This window comes from Anas acuta, chromosome 5 (genome assembly GCF_963932015.1).
Source record: "Anas acuta chromosome 5, bAnaAcu1.1, whole genome shotgun sequence".
Lineage (NCBI taxonomy): Eukaryota > Metazoa > Chordata > Aves > Anseriformes > Anatidae > Anas > Anas acuta.
This window is the reverse complement of record NC_088983.1, coordinates 24,337,530-24,353,895: the sequence shown is the minus strand read 5'-3', so window position 1 is coordinate 24,353,895 and position 16,366 is coordinate 24,337,530. Positions and strand designations below refer to the sequence as shown.

Below are 16,366 nucleotides of genomic sequence, written 5' to 3'. Positions count from 1 at the left end.
TTTTCCTGATATTGCCTTTTCTGTTTTGCTTTCCTTTATCAGGTGAGAATATCTAAGTAAGCTCAGCAGTCCCTGTAGAGGTCTGTTTTCCTTTGGATCAGCATTTATGACTGGCAGGGCAAACACAGAGATCTGCGTGCTCAGCTTTCTGCGTGCCTCTGCAGTTCCACCTCGTCCCCTCCTGCTCCTCGCGGCTCTCCTGTGAGAGCAGGATCCAGCAGGATTGTGCACATCCGAGCGTTCATCTCGGCTTTGGTGTCGAAGGCACAGTTCCCAGATGCAATCTCCATGGTTTCACCTCCTCCTTGGAGCACGGAGCCTGCGTTAGTACCAGCACTTCTCATCTCCCAGGCCCCCTCTGCTCATATCTGCTGCCTCTTATTTTAACTTGTGTAGGTGTTTAATGGCTCTTCAATTAACTCTTTGCAGTCAGAGCAAGGAACTCAGGCTTAATAAGACACTACATGAATTTTGTTAAAGATACTTTTACTCTTAAAAAAACTTCTACCAAGAGCATTGCGCATCATCTTGTCTCACCTGACTAAGTCCTGAACTTGCCTGGCAGCCCTACGCTGAGCAGCCCTACTCAGCAGCCCTAATTTTTCTCTCAAGCCCAACCATCTGACATGTGACAGTAGTCTGGCCTGTTCCTCAGAGATGTGCTCGTGGTTAAAGGAGTCTTATCTCATTCTTCCTCACATGCTTCTGCTGGAGGAATTCCAGCCCGCAATCTCGTTCCCCCACCCTGGTGGTGTTTGTGGGGAGTCATGCAGTGGCATGAGAGGAAAACCAGTCATCCCAGCAGGATCCCTTCAAGTCAGTGCACCTCGGGACTTGGTGACTTAGCTCTCTCACACATCTCGCTCGGAAAAAGGCAGCGTCTAGAACAGCCTGACCTCCCCGCAGCCCAGCAGCGGCAAAGGAAGTGCTTAAATCCAAAATGAGATCTGCTTGACAAAGTTATTGTCCATTAAGCGTGGAGTTGGCAGTTCCACGCAGAGACTTGCAGTCTCCTGGAAGTAGAATTATTTTCTTTGGCACATGCATAGAAATCAAGTGCGTGGTAAAGTGACTGCAGTAGTAAACATGTAGTTAAGTCTCATGTATATAAATCCTAAAAGCCTCACTCCCACAGTTTAGTGGTGAATGTGTCTGCCAGGCTGAGAGGGGCCCATGCTTTCAAGTAACCACGTGCTTTTGCTTATTTATACCACCCTGAACATGTAAATAAAGACTGGTTTGGACTGTTTACTTTTTCTCAGTCTGAGGTTAATGATGCTCTCATAAAACCATGAAAGCATCACAGGCAGGGGCCCAGAGGAGCTGGTATCAATCCAGTTATCTGCAAAGAGTTGATGAATCCTCAGATCAGGCATAGTGGAACACTTGATGCTTTTAAAAACATTGGGGGTGTTTCCTGAGTTATTATCAGTGTGCTGTCCCAAAAGCAGATGACCTGTGGAGGAGTGAATCAAGAACTCTTGGGAGAAAAGGGGGAGGATGGTGCCTGCTTCCCACACTGTACTGGCTTTTCTTCTGCAGGGTGTACTGGACTATCACGGGTGTTTCATGGCCCCATGCTGTGCCTGCAAACACCTTTTGGGGATTTGATATAGCTTCTTTCTAGCTGCCTTCAGTTTTGCCAGCGTTGAGTGTCAGAAATGTGACATGTATCTTCAAGGCATTTCTGGATGTTGGTCAGACCATTATTGTAGCCTGAGAAAATGAGGGAGAGATGATCTAGCCTCAGTCAGAGTTAGTTTAGTCTAATTAATAATCCATGACTCTGATGAGTGATTCAGGTGCTGGGATCAAACGTTCTGAGTGGCTGGTAGAGGTCTGTGTAACTAAGGAGAAGAGCTATTTCTTTGCACCTTTTTATTATCAGTAATTACTTTTTCTTTCTGCCAGCTATGCGGCAAGGGGGTGTTTTTGTCTCATCCAGAGTTACAGCCTACATTTTATTCCTTCCTAGGCTGTGACTTTGTTGGTTTTGTGGTTGCTGATAGCTCGATGTAATCTGTTCTTAGGTTTGATCATACTTTGTTTTCCTCTCCTTATTCAGGTCTGCGTCCCCTAGGTTTGGGGAACTCCTTTAGCTCTCTTTAAGCACCCTGTATTGAAGAGGTCTGCCAGTGAGCTGAATTCTACAGCTATTCTACTCTCATCTCCTCTGCAACGTGTATGTTCAAGGCATCTTGTACTTGTTTCAGTGGAAAACTGAGCTTGTTTCAGTGATTCAGAAACAGCTGATGCTAAAACCTCTGATATGGCTGTTGAATGCAAGAGTGGCTTGTGACACATTTTGGTGTGAATTTTGATGATCTACAGCAAAAGGAGCATGTTCTGGCTATAGGAGCGGTAGAAAATGATTAGTCCCTGTATGTGTATTTTCTCAAGAATACGACTTCTGTGTTCACTGCTGCTACAGTGCCTGCAGGTGTATCTGTTTACTGGGCTGCAAGTGCAGCGCTGTTACAGGAATTCACATTCCCTGGGTGTAGCTGGCTCATAAAGTGGAACCTTAGACTTTTTCCCCGTGTAATGGAGTTGCTTGGACTTCATGAGTGAAGACCTCAAGTGTCAGCGTTGCTGGGAAGACTTTGCCTGTTAACTTTCTCTTTCTCCCAGAGTTTCTGCGCCTCACCACAAGCTCCGTGTGACGGCGGTAACCTGGGGGGAGCTGTGCCGCAGAATGAGGCTGGCCTACAGCTGAGGCGAGCCTTGCTGAAGTATTTTGAAGTGGTGGGCGCCGTCATGGATCAGAGAGGGACACGGGCGAGTTGTGTGAGGCTTGTGCTGAACGCTTCGCCCTGCAGCACCTGAGCTTTGGTGCTAAAACCAGCGTGGTGTTTACACACGGTGCGTGCTAAAAGCACAGGGTAGGAGCTACTTCTTTCGTATATGAGGCCTTGTCCGTCCTGCTATAAACCCAGACTTCTTTTTTTTATCAACCCGCCCCCGTGCTCCGGGGCGGGCCCAGGGGCGGGCCGGGCCGGCCCCGCCGCGCTCATGTGACGCGGCCGCCGCTGCCCGGCCCCGTCCCGGCCCCGGTCCCGCTGTGGGTCCCGGTCCTGCCGCCATGGTGCCGCCGCCTCTCGCCCTGCTGCTGCCTCTCCTCGCCACCGCCCTGGCCGAGCCCCTGCGCTTCGTGGATTGCGGTGAGCCCCGGCCCCGGGAGCCCCGGGGGTGGAGGGGGCCCGGCCCCCAGCCCCTAGGGAGCGGGTGCAGCCCCAGCCCCAGCCCGTGACCCTGCCTCTGCTCCTCGCAGGTTCCAAAGACGGCAGCATCCAGGAGGTGAATGTGAGCCCCTGCCCCACGCAGCCCTGCCAGCTCGTCAAGGGCACGTCCTACAGCATCAACGTCACCTTCTCCAGCAGTAAGTACCGGGTGGGGGCCTCTCTGCCGCCCTGCGGGGTGGCTGGGGTGGCTGGAGAGGGGCTCTGGGGGGGGAGAAGCTGCTGAGGAGCAAGAGCACTGCTCAGTGTGTTCTCTGTGGCCTCCACGTGAGGCCCTAACACAGAAACGTGTTTCCCTGCTCTGGTGCCGCACTCACACTTTTCTGTGTCCCGCAGAGATCGAGAGCCAGGGCAGCAAAGCAAAGGTGTACGGCGAGATGCTGCACGTGGACATACCCTTTCCCATCCCTGAGCCCGACGGGTGCAAGTCTGGGATCCAGTGCCCCATTCAGAAGGGGCACTCCTACAGCTACCTGAATAAGCTCCCCGTGAAGAGCGAGTACCCTAGTGTAAGTGAGCAGGAACCCAGTCTGCTCCTCGGAGCTACCTTTGTCCTGGGGCAGTCCCACAACCCACCTCTAAGGAGGGATTTCTTGTCCTCCGGTAGTAGGGAGCAGGTTAGAAGAGTTCAGGCCACCTAGTGTCACTTCTGCTACGAGCAAGCTTCTGTTTCTAGTTCCTGTTTTGGGATAGATCCAGTGGAGGAAGCGGCCTAGCTCCAGCTGCTCAGAAGTGGTTTCAGCTGCCTCAATATCTGTTTCTTGAGTGCTGTTTTCATACGTAGCCTCCCCGCAGAGCCTGCTGCTCTCAGATTTGGGGTGCTCAGCTGCAGGATGCAGTTCGGTTGGGATGCTGCAGGTTGTTTCCACTCTGCTTATTCAGAGAGTGAGGTTCTCAGTGCAGTGTGTGGAAGGCTCTTGTGTCACACAGCAGAACCCTCCTTCCGTGTAACATACTGCAGGAGTCACCGTGTGTGGCCTACTTAACGTGGCCAGGGCAGTGCCCCAGCTCCGTCCTCTTTCCACAGAGCTATTGGGACTTCCTTGCTCAACAGATGATTGAAACTGCCCTCTGTCCTTGTTTTGCTGTCTCCTAAATGCTCTCACTTCCCTCTTCTCTCTTTCAGATTAAACTGATTGTGAAGTGGGAGCTGGTGGACGACCAGGACCAGATGTTGTTCTGCTGGAAGATACCAGTGCAGATCACCAGCTGAGGAGCCCTGCTCTTAGTAGGGCTTGGGGAGGGGAGAAACAGAAAGAAGACAACACAGGCCAAATTCTTTTATATAAGTATTTCTTACTGCTTCCTTCAGGGCTCTGCAGCCTCTGAGCAGCTAGTACTGTGTTCCTGCAAGCTCAGCTGTGGGCAGAGAGCCCTTACTCCTCTAAGAGCCCTCTGGTGTGTTCTCACAGCAGCTCAAGGGGGAGCAGTGTCTGCTGCTGTCACCAGGAGAGACTGAGCGTTAGGGCATTGTCCTCCGGGTTCTCTGTGGAGGCACTTCAGTTGTTTGCAATGGAGCTGTCTGTCCTCACAAAGAAGTTTCTCCACAGTGAACCTGGCTAGTGTCTGAGCTGCTACCTGGTAATCCTTCAGTGCCTCTTGTAGAATGCTGGCTACATCCACCCTCACCCTCCTGTGCTTTTCCTGCTCCACTGTGACCGGGACGCTCCTGGGACCTGTGTTTTCCACCCTTACAGCCGAAGGAGAGGGACGAAGAGGAGGTTTTTCCTGAGCTGGCAGCGCAGTCCTGGGCCAGCAGGACTGTGGCTGGGAAAACTTCCTTTTCGTGGATGCAACGCCAAATGGCATTCAATGTCTGCAGGGATGATTCTTTCTCTAACCAATGGCTTGCACTGTCAACCAACCGGGAGCTGCTGGGAGCTCCCGAACCTCTTTTTATAACTTTCCTTTTAATAAAGGCTAAAGAAAAACGACGAGTGCTGTCTTCTGTAGGTAGAGCTGCGAGCTCCTTTGTGTGTGAAGGAGGTGGGTGTGAGCGGAGCCCCTGGGGGCTGGAGTTGGCTCCCGCAGCTGGTGCTGGGCTGGGGCAGATAAGCGAGTGTTTGGCCTGGCAAGGCTCTGCGAGGGGACGCTGGTATCCCTTGGCAGGGGGAAGACAAGCACGATTCTGACCCAGCCCCAGTGTCTTGAGCCACAGGGCCCAAAATAAATGTTTTATTTAACAACATGAGAGAAGTTTCCAGCAGACTCGGTTAAAAAAAAAAAAAATAAAGTCACCATCAACTTTACAGAAAAACGAAGCTGGAACCTCCCCCCCCTGCCCACTCACCCCCAGCCAGCGCGGGCAGGGGTGGGGAAGCGCCTGGGGCGAGCCCCCCGTGGGGTCCCCCGGCCTCTGTGCCACGTGGAGAGGGTGGGCAGCAGCTTTGGGGAGCCGGGGCTGTCCTCCCCAGGGCAGGACCCGTGGCGCGGGGCAGGCTGGCCGCTAGCTCAGTGCAGCAGTGATGCTCGGCCTGGGGAGGCGAGCCCAGTCTCTGCGGGGTGCGGGGAGGAGCTGGGGCTGCGTGGCAGGGGAAGGCGTCCTGCGAGCCCCCGCGGTGCGTGGCACGGTGGCGGGGGCCAGGCCGGGGAGGGCTCTGCTGTGGCAGAAGCGGGGGCTGGCGGTGAGGAGGGGGGTACAGAGGCCGGGAGCTCAGCCCTGGGAAGGTGGCGAGGGAGTTGTGCGCTTTGGAGGGGAGGGGGCGAAGGGCTCGGAAGCAGCCACAGCCCCGGGGACCCTTCTCCGCGCCGCCGGGTCCCGGAGCAGCGTTGCCGGCGGGGAGCACCCCCACCTACTGCTCCCCTAGAGCTACGCTGCCGCCGGGCTCTGGGCTGTGTGGGGCACGCAGTGGTGGGGCTGGGCCAGGGCCACGTAGCCGGGCGAGCAGCGGCAGCGGTAGGAGCCCTCCGTGTTCTCGCAGGTGCCGCCCTGGCACAGGGGCGCAGGGCCGCCCACCTCGTCGCACTCGTTGATGTCTGCAAGGAGGAGAAGGAAGGGGTGAGGCAGCGGCGTGACATAACCCAGGGGCACTCCTCGTGCCCCTGCCAGCCCCCTCAGGCTGCTCTGTCCTCCCCAAGCACCTCCAGGCTGCCCCCCGTGACCCCATCAGCCCTCATCATGCTGGGCTGCACCCTACCCGTTTGGCTCACCGCTTTGTTCGTCTCATCTGCAGAGCTCCCCGTGTGACATCCCCAAATTTGGCACCAGCAGTACAGGATGGAGCCCCAATACAGGGCTCCACATGCTAAGCAGCCGGGCACCCCCCCAGGCAGCCCAGCAGCTTCCCACTGACACGTTGTGCCAGCCTGGGATCTGGGAGAAAGGCCGCCTCCAGCCTTGGAAAATGCCCTTTGCTGGGCTGACAAGGCTGGGAGGCAGATGATGGTGACCCTGAGAGGCCAGTTATCACCTCCAGGACCAGAACACAAAGGAACCTCGCGCTGCACAAACAAGGCCTTGTTTTATTAACCTGCAAACTGTGCCAAAGTGCTCGGGCAGGAGCCCTGCTCGGCAGCACAGGCAGGCAGAGCAGCCCCCAGCACAGCTTGTGGCCAGAGGCACCGGAAGGCCAGCAGCAGCAGCGAGGCACTAGCAGTGAGCATCGAGCTGTGGGGCTGTCCCACACTGGGCAGGGCTGTGGGACGAGGACGAGCTGACGGGACGCACGCCGCAGCAGCCCTCCAAAGGCTCGCAGTGTGGTGCGGGTACGTGACAGCCCACGCCGGGGAATGGAGAGGGATAAAATAACAGCTCCGGTGCGAAATGAGCTCTGGCGAGGCGAGGACAGAAAGAGCAACAAGAAAAGGCTCCATAAATACATTAGCAGGAAACAATGGGGAATGTAGGCCTGGTCCTTATCGGGGGAGGAAACAAAAGCCAGACAATGCCGAGCTGGCTGGCGCGGCCGCCGCGGGCTTTGTTCCAGCCATCAGAAAAATGCTCACTGTGAGCAGAGCCAGCACGGACGTTTCAAGTATGTGAAAGAGGGGGCAGGAGCATGGGCAGGCTGTGGGAGGGAAAGGCAATATCGTGGTGGAGGAGCTCGACAATTAGGTAAAGCTGTCACAACCATGTTGCTAAAGGGCTGCCGCCACTCGTCCCCATATAATTAGGGCTCCTGCACTGGGAAGCCAGCAGTTCCCTCTGAGGGAGAGGGTAAAGGAGGTCAAAAGGACCTGAGGAAGGGGAAATTTGGTGACTAGCTCTGAGGACGGAGAGGGGGGAATCCAAAATTAAAGACTACTCACCCCCATCCACTTCAACAGAGCAGGTTTCTGAGTGATGAGGTCATTGCCCTCCTCCCCCCAGAGGATAGTGGGGTAGTTAAATAGTCGGTGCAGATCTGTTAAGGCCTGATTGTGTCAAGCCAATCTGGTTCCCTTCACTGACCCGATAACTTCTCTGTCCGATAAGGGAGGCACAGTGGATATAACATGTCTTGGCCAGGGTAAGGATTTCAACACGCTCTCACATGACACACTCAGTCAGACCAAGAAAATATGGGCGAGATGAAAGTGTGGCAATCGCACAATGGGTCACCAAGCTGCACCCGAAAGATAATTAGCAACAGTTGGCTGCTAACATAAAAGCCATTAAAAACGTATCCTGCCCCCTGCTCCATTCAATTCAATCAGCGTGGACAAAGGAAAACTCCCCGTGCTCATAAAACCTGTGCGTGATCTCGGGCTGCAAGTGCTCTGGGGCTTCGGGCCCCCCCTGGCCCAGCAGGGAAGCCCTTTGGAGAAGTCCAAGTTTACCAAAGAGGAGCGTAAAGCCCTGCAGCCCAGGAAAGGGAAACCGTGCACGACTGCAGAAGTGGGAGCCAGGGGATAGGCTCTGCCCTGTGGGGAAGCAGAGGCCACAGGCTCCGTGTGTTTGTGCAGTGGCACAATCGCCTTGTGCAGTAAGGATGCTGGGGGCTGGAGTAGGAGCCCTGCCCAAGGAAAGAGAGGGGCTGCTGGTGTGTCGGGTGCCTCGGGCTGGCCTGGGGAAAGGATGGAGACACGCTGTGGGGGTGTAGAGACCATGAGAGGAGCTTTAGAGACCTTGGCTCGTAGGACAGGGAGGATTTAGAGGAAAGCAAGCAGAAGTACAGCAGCAGCTGACGAGGCAGAGGGGTGTTACGCAAAGAAGGCAGCGAGCAGCTGCTCCCCGTGTTCCCTGGTGCCCCGAGGTGCCCTGATGTTGGCAGAGCAGAGGCAGGCTGCAATGCCGCGGGGACTTTCCCAGCTCCAAGGCCACGAAGCACCCGTCAGAGCAGGGAAACCTCCTACACCCGTCCCAGCCAGCACCAGCAGAGAGCGGCAGCAGATAAGGGATGCGGGGGCTGCCTCAGCTGATGGGGACGGGGAGCCACTCACCCACGCAGGCCATGCGGGTCATGTCCAGCTGGAAGCCGTCGAAGCAGTCGCAGGTGTAGCCCTCTGGGACGCGCACGCAGCGCCCGTTCTCGCAGCCGTTGAGGATGCCACACTCCTCAGCCTGCAGTCCCTCAAAGCCCTCGTAGAGACCTGGAGGGTGGCAAGGGGATGTCAGAGCAGGGTGACCGCCCGCCTGGCCAGAGGGGACATCAGGCACGTGGTGAGATGGTGCAGGGGGGGCTGGCACCAACTGAGAGCAGCCAGGAGCAAAGCTTGGGGCCATCCTGGAGCATCCCAGCCAGGGTGGGAGCTGCCAGGCAGCCCCTGTGTCTCCCAGTACTCACCAGGTTGGCTGGGCAGGTAGCGGGGTGGCGGCCGCCCCGGGCCGTGGTGGAAAGGGCTGCCACGAAACTCGCTGCTGGGTTCCCTCCGAGGGAAGCCCACATCGGGATTTCCATATTCAGATTCCAGGTAGTTGTAGTAGGGGCCCATGTCTGGGCTGGTAAGGCCATAGTGGGGGTCTTCCAAGCCTGGTCCGTACTCATACCTAGGTCTTTCTCGGACCTCAGCCCCTCTGTCACTGTCTTCACTGGCCCCACTACACAGGAAAGCAAAATCAGCTGCACAGAGCGAGAGAAAAGCAAGGTCAGAGCTCAGGGTATGATATGACTGTAGAGGGTGCACCCACACCCCCTATGGGTGCACCCTCAGAGTGCACTGTGGGGTGCTTGCCCGTGCTGCCCCGCTCACCGGAGGCCCTGTGGGGGCAGAGAGCGCAGTTCTGGCCCCAGGCTTCGCCAAGGCGGCAGCAGCACTCGGTGTAGGTGGTCTGCTCGCCATGCAGCAGGTCTTGGCAGATGTAGTCAGAGACGGTCTGCCAGCAGACGTCCAGGTGGATTTCATACTCCTCCAGGGCATCTGCGAGTGACACACGCAAAGGATGCTGTGGGAATCCTCTGGAAGAGGGTCACTCCCTTGCTATGGGGGGGACAACCACACGCCCCGGCTCCATTCCCTCCCGCACCCTCTCGGGGTGACCCCGCTGTGGGTGGGATGGGTGAAGGGGTGCTGGGCTCACCTGCCCTGCCGGAGAGGTTCACGCAGCGGTTGCCGGTGGCATCCAGCACGAGCGGGAGGCTGCAGAAGCAGTGGTAGGAGCCGTCCGTGTTCAGACACTCGCCGTTGATGCAGTACACTTCGTTCTGGCACTCGTCCTGATCTGCCCATGTGCAAGGACAGAGCAGTCTCAGGCTGGCAGGCAGGGGCAGCGGGGCTCATTCCCTGCCAAAACGCTGCCTGCCACCTCTCCCATCCCCAGGAGGGTCACGGGGAGTCCTTGACAGCTGTGGGAGCAGCAGCTCCTCTGTCCCTCCACACAGTGGTGGCCCCTCTGCTCTTTGAGGCCATCTTACCGACACACTCGAGCCTGCTGGGGTCGTAGAAATAACCCGTACGGCAGAAGCACTTGTAGCCCGGCACTGTGTTCAGGCACTGTCCATTGCGGCAGAACTCAGAGCCAAACGTCTCACACTCATCCATGTCTGAGAGGGGTGGAGAGAGGAGAGAGCGTGTCACAGGGAGCACAGCCACGTGGCTCCTCGGACTGGGCCACCACGAGGTCCCCAGACAAGCCCCCTGCCTCTGCCACCTGCCTCACGCCTGTGAGCACCCACAGGCTGAGCAGGAGGAGGAGTGACAGAGAGCCCTCTTAGTGGATGCTTTCACAAATAGGACGTGCACTTGTGTTTCTGGAAGGCTGAGAACACAAACCCATGGAGATGAAGCGTCAAAGTCTGAGCCAGCTGGCCACTAGAAACGCTGATCAGTAACTGGAAGGCTTGTGTCTTACTGGACCCCATCCCTGGTGGGAAATGTGCATGGGGCTGTTCAACAGAGAAAGGGGCACTGCCAGCAGTGAGGCAGGACTGGAGGAAGAGGCACTTTCCAGCTCGGTGGTACTGCCAGTCTGTAATTTCTCCAATGGAGGAAAGCATCCATTTCTCCGAGCAGGATGTCAGCACCCCCTACCACAGCCCCAGGAAGGTATTTCTGGGGCTCTATCCCCACGCAGGGCTCGGCACAGTGCCCTCCCTCTCCCCAGTGGAAGAAGTGATGCTAGTACCTGTGAAGGAGACTTTTCCCGAGAGCAGATCTTCCTGGGGAACGTAGCCCTTCCCTAGAGGGCAGACCTCTTGATACTCCACTGGCCGAGGGGCAGGTGCCAAGGAGAGATGGGACAAAAGAAATCAGCTCGTTAGTGCAGCCAAGCTGCTGGGCAGGGCACCGGCATTGCCTGGGGGTGGCGGGGCCGCCGGCCTACCTGTGCCCGCGATGGGGCAGGGGTAGGTCTCGCAGTTGTCACCCCAGGCTGCCCCCACGGTGCAGCAGCACTCCTGCTTGGTGACGTTCTTGGCCAGCACGCTGTCACACAGGTGGACATCGCCGATGTGGTAGTAGCACTGCTTGCGCTCCATGCTGTCCGAAGGCTGGGCCGCGTGGCTCTCGGCGCCCTCTGCAAGACAGCAGAGCAGGGATGGCATTCCCACACCCAGGAGGTCATCGGCTCTCCCCAGAAGATTTCTCTCCCCTGCCTGCATGGGCACGTTCAGCCCTGGCACCCCCTCAACCCCCTCGGTTCTCCCTCACCCCAGCCGGGGCTGCCCCGCTCCTGCCCTGCCCGCTTCTCACCCATGGCTGCTCGTGGCTGGCACTGCCCGGCCTCCGTGTCGTACTCCTCGTGGTCGCTGGGGCACAGGCACAGGAAGGATCCCTCCACGTTCTCGCAGAGCGCGGTCCCACACACGGCCACCATCAGCTCGCACTCGTTGACATCTGCAGGGCAAGGTGTGAGCAAGGCCCATGGGGTGGGAGGGGAGAGCACGGCTGCAGCATTGGGGAATCCTTCAGCGGGGAGCTGGAAGCTGCTAGGGCAGAGCTGGGAGCTCCGTTTGTGCTGTGGCTCAGCACAAGGCTCCTGTCTGTGCCTGGGGTTCTCAGTGCATGGATACCATCCCTGCCCACGCCCCGGGTGCCACCACACAGCAGGGGCACTGCCACACCGGCCTACAATTGGCTGAAGGCTCCTCCTTACCACCTGGCAGGGTGATGACAGGGGACGGGGACCCCAGCAAGTGACTCACCCACGCAGTAGTGCCCGGAGGCCGAGCTCTCGTAGCCGCGGTCGCAGAGGCAGCGGAAGGAGCCCTCCGAGTTCTCACAGAAGCCGTGGCTCCCGCACAGCGTCTCGTTGGCACATTCGTCTATGTCTGCAGCAGCAGGAGTCACAGCAGTTGCCCCAGAGCCCAATGCCACCACACACACACACAGCCCAGCCCCTTCTGCCCTGACCCCAAAGCCTGGGGATTAGGGCAAGAGTTTGGTGTGAGGGACCAGGAAAACTGCAGAGCCCCCTCGCACTTCTCCTTTCTCCTGTTGCTGAAGCCTGAGCTCCAAACCCAGGCCTGCCTAACCCCTCTAGTGGCAGCCTTCCCCTCACCCAGCGCTGCCGTGCAGGTGACTGGTGCAGGCAGCCACTCCAGCAAGAGCAGCTTACTGGGAGCTGTGGTCCAGCCCCAAGCCTGGGATGGCTGTAACCTGCCCAGGACTCTCCCCGAGCGGAAAGCAGCACAATGCGGTGTCTGTTCCAGATGCCAGGAAGAGAGAAGTCTAGACACAAGCAGGCAGCTCGGCCAAGAAAACAAACTCTCGGCATTATCTGCCTCCCCACTGGCCACATGCTTCCTCCTCCTCCTTCTCCCCCGCGCCCCTGGCAGAGATGTCCCACAGCTCCCCTGTCCCTGCAGGGAGGGGACAGGGCCAGGCAGGCTGCACTCACCGATGCAGTCGCCCAGGGGCGTCCAGTGGAAGCCAGGCTGGCAGCCCATGATGCAGCGATAGGAGCCCAGGCTGTTCTGGCACCGCCACGTGCCGCAGATGGCATCCCCGTACTCCTTACACTCATCCACGTCTGCAGGGAGCAGGGCAAAGGGGCAGGGACGGTCAAGTGGGGTTCCCTGCTTGCTCACGGGTCAGGCTCAGTTTGCCAGAGACCCTCAGGCCTTGCTGGTCCTCCTTAGGGGGCAAGTTTGGGTGCTGGGAGGCAGCAGGGCTGATCTCCCCGGTGATGAGCTCTCACCTACGCAGTCGTCAGTCTCCTGGGAGTGCTTGAAGCCATTTTCACACAGACACCTGTAGGAGCCTTCCGTGTTCAGGCACTGGCCTTGCGAGCACCGGGATTTGTCTGCGCATTCATCCACATCTGCAGAACCAGGCCCCAAACGTCAGGCTGGATCTTGCAGCAGGGGAAGGAGCAAGGGGCAGGGCCGGAGGTACGTCCCTCACCGCCCACAGACCCACCTTGGCAGCTGACTCCGCCGGCCGTGTTGGAGAAGCCGGGAGCACAAATGCAGAAGTAGGAGCCGTGGCTGTTGAGGCACTCACCGTTGGGGCTGCAGATCTCGCTGTTCAGGCACTCGTTCACATCTGCAGAAGGAGCAGAGTCAGAGCCCCCCACCCAGCCCTGGGGGATGTCCTGTTCCTCTCCACGGTCTCTTACAGGCTGCCCTCGCTGGGCTCCTGGCCCCTGGCTTTCTTGCTATCGAGGGAGAGACCTTCCCTATGCACATTTGGCTACAGCCTTATGGGTGTGCCGTGCGTGGTGGCATCACCTGCCTAGGCACTGGCATCCTCCCTGCCAAGAAAGAAGGGGATCCGTAGGGCAGCTGCATGCCCGGGAGCCAGGAGGCTGCAGGGATGGGTTCGTACCTTGGCACACGGTGCCGTTGAGGAGCTCGAAGCCAGCTGGGCAGTGACACTCGTAGGAGCCCGGTGTGTTCCTGCACTCTCCCCCCCGGCACTGAACAGCGGGGTCTTCGCACTCATCCACGTCTGCCGAGCAGAAGGACATGGCGCAGAGTGAGGCCCCAGCTCCTGCCTCCCCTGGAAGAATCCCTCCCAGGGCAGCCCTCAGCCCGCTGTCAGCCTGCAAAGAGGGCTCGGGCTGCCCTGCAGTGCAATTCTGTGAGCCCCAGCGCCCGCCTCCAGCAGAGCTCTGTGCCGGGTACCACCACCACCAAGAGGCCAGTGCAGAGCCACGCGTGCTGCCAAGCCCTCTCTGCAGCTAGCTGCAGCAGAGCAGGCCTTGTGGAAGTAACCCAGCACCAGCCACACGTCCTGTGGCTCTGCTTTTCTACTTGCCAGGCTGGCCTATGATGCCTTTTTGCAAAGCTGGCCCAGCCTCAGCCAGCCCCATCACTCAGGACTGCTCGTCACCTGTCCCCGTGCCACAGGCTCTGTGGGTGTCCCCACAGTGAGCCCCAGGGCAAAGGAAAAGACCCTCTTTTCCTCTCTGCAGAGCACCAAGCATGCCCCAGGCACAAAGCAGCTCCCTCCCTCCTCAGGGCAGGGTGTCCTGCTTCAGACATCTTCAGCTCCAGAGGGCTGCAAGTAGCGATGCTCTTCAATCCTTTTGGATTTCGAACCATGACCTAGTTTATTTATCACAAAACTATCACGAAACCCTTATCGTTTTTCAACTATGAAGCCCAGATCCACAGACAAGGCCACGGGCCATGGCAGGGAAGAACGTGCCATCCTGCCATTGGGTTAGTGTGACCCGAACGGTATCGAACCCTGATAAGGTGCCCTCGTGACCCCGACGGGGCAAGGTGGCTGAGAAGGGGGTCACGTGCAGTCCTGGGAAAGGGGAGGGCAGATGCAGGGGACCAAACCACTGCTCTTCCATTGCACGCAAAAATCATATGGGAAGTGACCTCATTTCACACCGGGTTTCTCAGGCACTAACACAGAGGAGAATTGGGATGGGGAAGTGGAGATCCCATGCAGGGGAACTTCTGAGAGCCACAGCAAAGTGAGATCTTCCTGGGTGCTTTTCAACAGCTATGTGTAAGCTGCAGAGCTCCGCAGCTCTCTCTAGAGAAATTCCTCTATTGAGGACCTATGGTTGGGGCACGTGCTCCCAGGCATGCGATTCTGAACTGAACCACACACAGCCTGTCTCTTCCCACCTTTCCAGGGCTCCTCATATTCCCCTGGCCTTTGTCAGCTCTCCTCAGGTCACAATTAGCCCAGGAGTCCTTCCCCCATCCCTTTCCTGGGTGAAGATCTCCCTCCTGCTGCTCGGGGTGACATCCACTCGCAGCCCCCTGTGCTACCTGCTGGCTGGGGAGCTGAGCAGCTGCTGAAGGATCTGGAGGCTAAAGGATTCCCCAGGCCCTACAACAACCCAGGCATGGCTATTTCTCTTCCCCTCCTGGGTTTTCCCTCCCTCCAGCACCCGCTCCTCTGTCCCAGGGAAAGGGAATCCTTGCCTTCGCACACGCTGCCATCTCTGGACACGGCGTAGCCAGCATCACAGGCCATGCAGGAGTAGGAGCCCTCGGTGTTGAGGCAGAGTGCGGAGGGACAGGCAGCCCGGGCTGTGCACTCGTCGATGTCTGCGTAAGCACACAAGGGAGAGTGAGGGGAGCAGGAAGAATGAGGAGAAACCACGACCAGCAGCTAAGCTGAGGGAAACGGCCAACATGGGGTCCAGAGAGTCAGGACCTGGCCAGAGCCAAGAATTCAAGAGCCCAGGGAAACCTCTGGGTGGATGTGTGACGTGTCAGGGGGCTCTGGGTCTGGACCAAGAGCTCCTCAGGTACCTTGGCAACTCTTCCCATCAGGTGCCACCTCGTAGCCCCGGTAGCAAGAACAGCGGAAGGAGCCATCCAGGTTGATGCACTGTCCGTGGGCACAGGTCCCCTCCACAAGGCACTCATCCACATCTGTGCGACAGGGAAAAGGGCAATATGGCACAGGAGGGCGCTCAGGTGCATCCCCACCACCCAAGGAGCAAGGGCACTGTGCTAGGCAAGCGTGCTGCACGTGCCCCTGGCTCTTTTTGAGGTTTGCATGGGGGTGAGGGTGCCTCCCAGGGCCAGCCCCAGGTCCTCACCGATGCATCTCCCGTTCCTGGGCCGGTAGCCATCCGCACAGCTGACACACCGGTAGGAGCCCGGGGTATTGACACACTTCCCATGGGGGCAAGGGCTGGGATCCACGCACTCGTTGATATCTGCCAAGAAACAAAATCTTTACAGGCTCCTCCAGGGTGTCCCCTGCAGCTGGAGCCTCAGAGTCCCACTCCGAGACAGGGGTGCCAAGAGGAAGAGAGACAACCCCTCAGCGAGGAGATGTATTCAGCTCTGCATGAAGGACAACAGGCAGCGGGAAGCCTCACCTTCACACTGTCCTCGGGGCCCCATGGCAAAGCCCTCCTTGCACTCGCAGCGATACGAGCCGGGGGTGTTGATGCATCGCTGTCCTGGGCAGGCAGAGGGCTGCTCACACTCATCTCGATCTGCAACACAGGAGACAAGTCCTGAAGCCTTCCTGCTCCACAGCTGGGTGCAGGAGATGTGCTGCTCCACCTGCCCACCCCAGGACCCCCACCACCACAAAGAAGTGCTCAGCGTATGCACATGTGCATGCACGTGAGAGAGCACAAGGGAGGGAGAACGGGGAGACCCTGGGGGGGTGGCAGCCCGGTGCCAGGAGACCCCCACTCACCCTGACAGCTCTGCTTGCTCTCCGAGACAACCAGGGTGTAGCCAGAGTAGCAGAGGCACAAATAGGAGCCCACGCTGTTGACACAGCGACCTTTCCCAGCACAAGGATCCTGCAGGCACTCGTCTTCATCTGTGCTCAGGCAGGGGAGGAAGGCAGGCTGTCAGCACCAGCAGCTCCTGCCGCCCCCCACCAGCCCC

General features: G+C 58.2%; 2 protein-coding genes across 2 annotated transcripts in view; one reads left to right on the top strand and one right to left on the bottom strand.

Moving 5' to 3' along the window:
- The first annotated feature begins 2,997 nt into the window (after positions 1 to 2,997).
- Positions 2,998 to 5,173, top strand: NPC2 (NPC intracellular cholesterol transporter 2). The gene is made up of 4 exons (XM_068683223.1): positions 2,998 to 3,161; positions 3,272 to 3,379; positions 3,576 to 3,748; positions 4,366 to 5,173. Exons 1-4 carry the CDS (start codon positions 3,083 to 3,085, stop codon positions 4,450 to 4,452), a joined length of 447 nt encoding a protein of 148 aa, XP_068539324.1. The 5' UTR covers positions 2,998 to 3,082; the 3' UTR covers positions 4,453 to 5,173.
- Positions 5,174 to 5,379: 206 nt separating this feature from the next.
- The window catches only part of LTBP2 (latent transforming growth factor beta binding protein 2), a 56,263-nt gene continuing 45,276 nt past the window's right edge, over positions 5,380 to 16,366 (bottom strand). The window contains exons 17-35 of the mRNA XM_068683224.1: positions 16,170 to 16,298; positions 15,841 to 15,960; positions 15,556 to 15,675; positions 15,263 to 15,385; positions 14,930 to 15,055; positions 13,365 to 13,487; positions 12,957 to 13,082; positions 12,736 to 12,858; positions 12,436 to 12,567; positions 11,741 to 11,866; positions 11,289 to 11,432; positions 10,921 to 11,112; positions 10,723 to 10,803; positions 10,013 to 10,141; positions 9,679 to 9,819; positions 9,351 to 9,518; positions 8,945 to 9,220; positions 8,601 to 8,750; positions 5,380 to 6,215 (exon numbers count right to left, since the gene is read on the bottom strand). Of these exons, the coding sequence (XP_068539325.1) occupies positions 6,049 to 6,215; positions 8,601 to 8,750; positions 8,945 to 9,220; positions 9,351 to 9,518; positions 9,679 to 9,819; positions 10,013 to 10,141; positions 10,723 to 10,803; positions 10,921 to 11,112; positions 11,289 to 11,432; positions 11,741 to 11,866; positions 12,436 to 12,567; positions 12,736 to 12,858; positions 12,957 to 13,082; positions 13,365 to 13,487; positions 14,930 to 15,055; positions 15,263 to 15,385; positions 15,556 to 15,675; positions 15,841 to 15,960; positions 16,170 to 16,298 (2,696 nt within the window). The 3' untranslated portion in view covers positions 5,380 to 6,048. The remainder of the gene's footprint in view (positions 6,216 to 8,600; positions 8,751 to 8,944; positions 9,221 to 9,350; positions 9,519 to 9,678; positions 9,820 to 10,012; positions 10,142 to 10,722; positions 10,804 to 10,920; positions 11,113 to 11,288; positions 11,433 to 11,740; positions 11,867 to 12,435; positions 12,568 to 12,735; positions 12,859 to 12,956; positions 13,083 to 13,364; positions 13,488 to 14,929; positions 15,056 to 15,262; positions 15,386 to 15,555; positions 15,676 to 15,840; positions 15,961 to 16,169; positions 16,299 to 16,366) is intronic.

Coding starts and splice junctions, on each gene's coding strand:
- NPC2 (XM_068683223.1), top strand. CDS start 3,083: ATGGTGCCGCCGCCTCTCGCCCTGCTGCTGCCTCTCCTCGCCACCGCC. Junction 3,380..3,575: donor CAACGTCACCTTCTCCAGCA/GTAAGTACCGGG, acceptor TGTGTCCCGCAG/AGATCGAGAGCCAGGGCAGC. Junction 3,749..4,365: donor TGAAGAGCGAGTACCCTAGT/GTAAGTGAGCAG, acceptor TCTCTCTTTCAG/ATTAAACTGATTGTGAAGTG.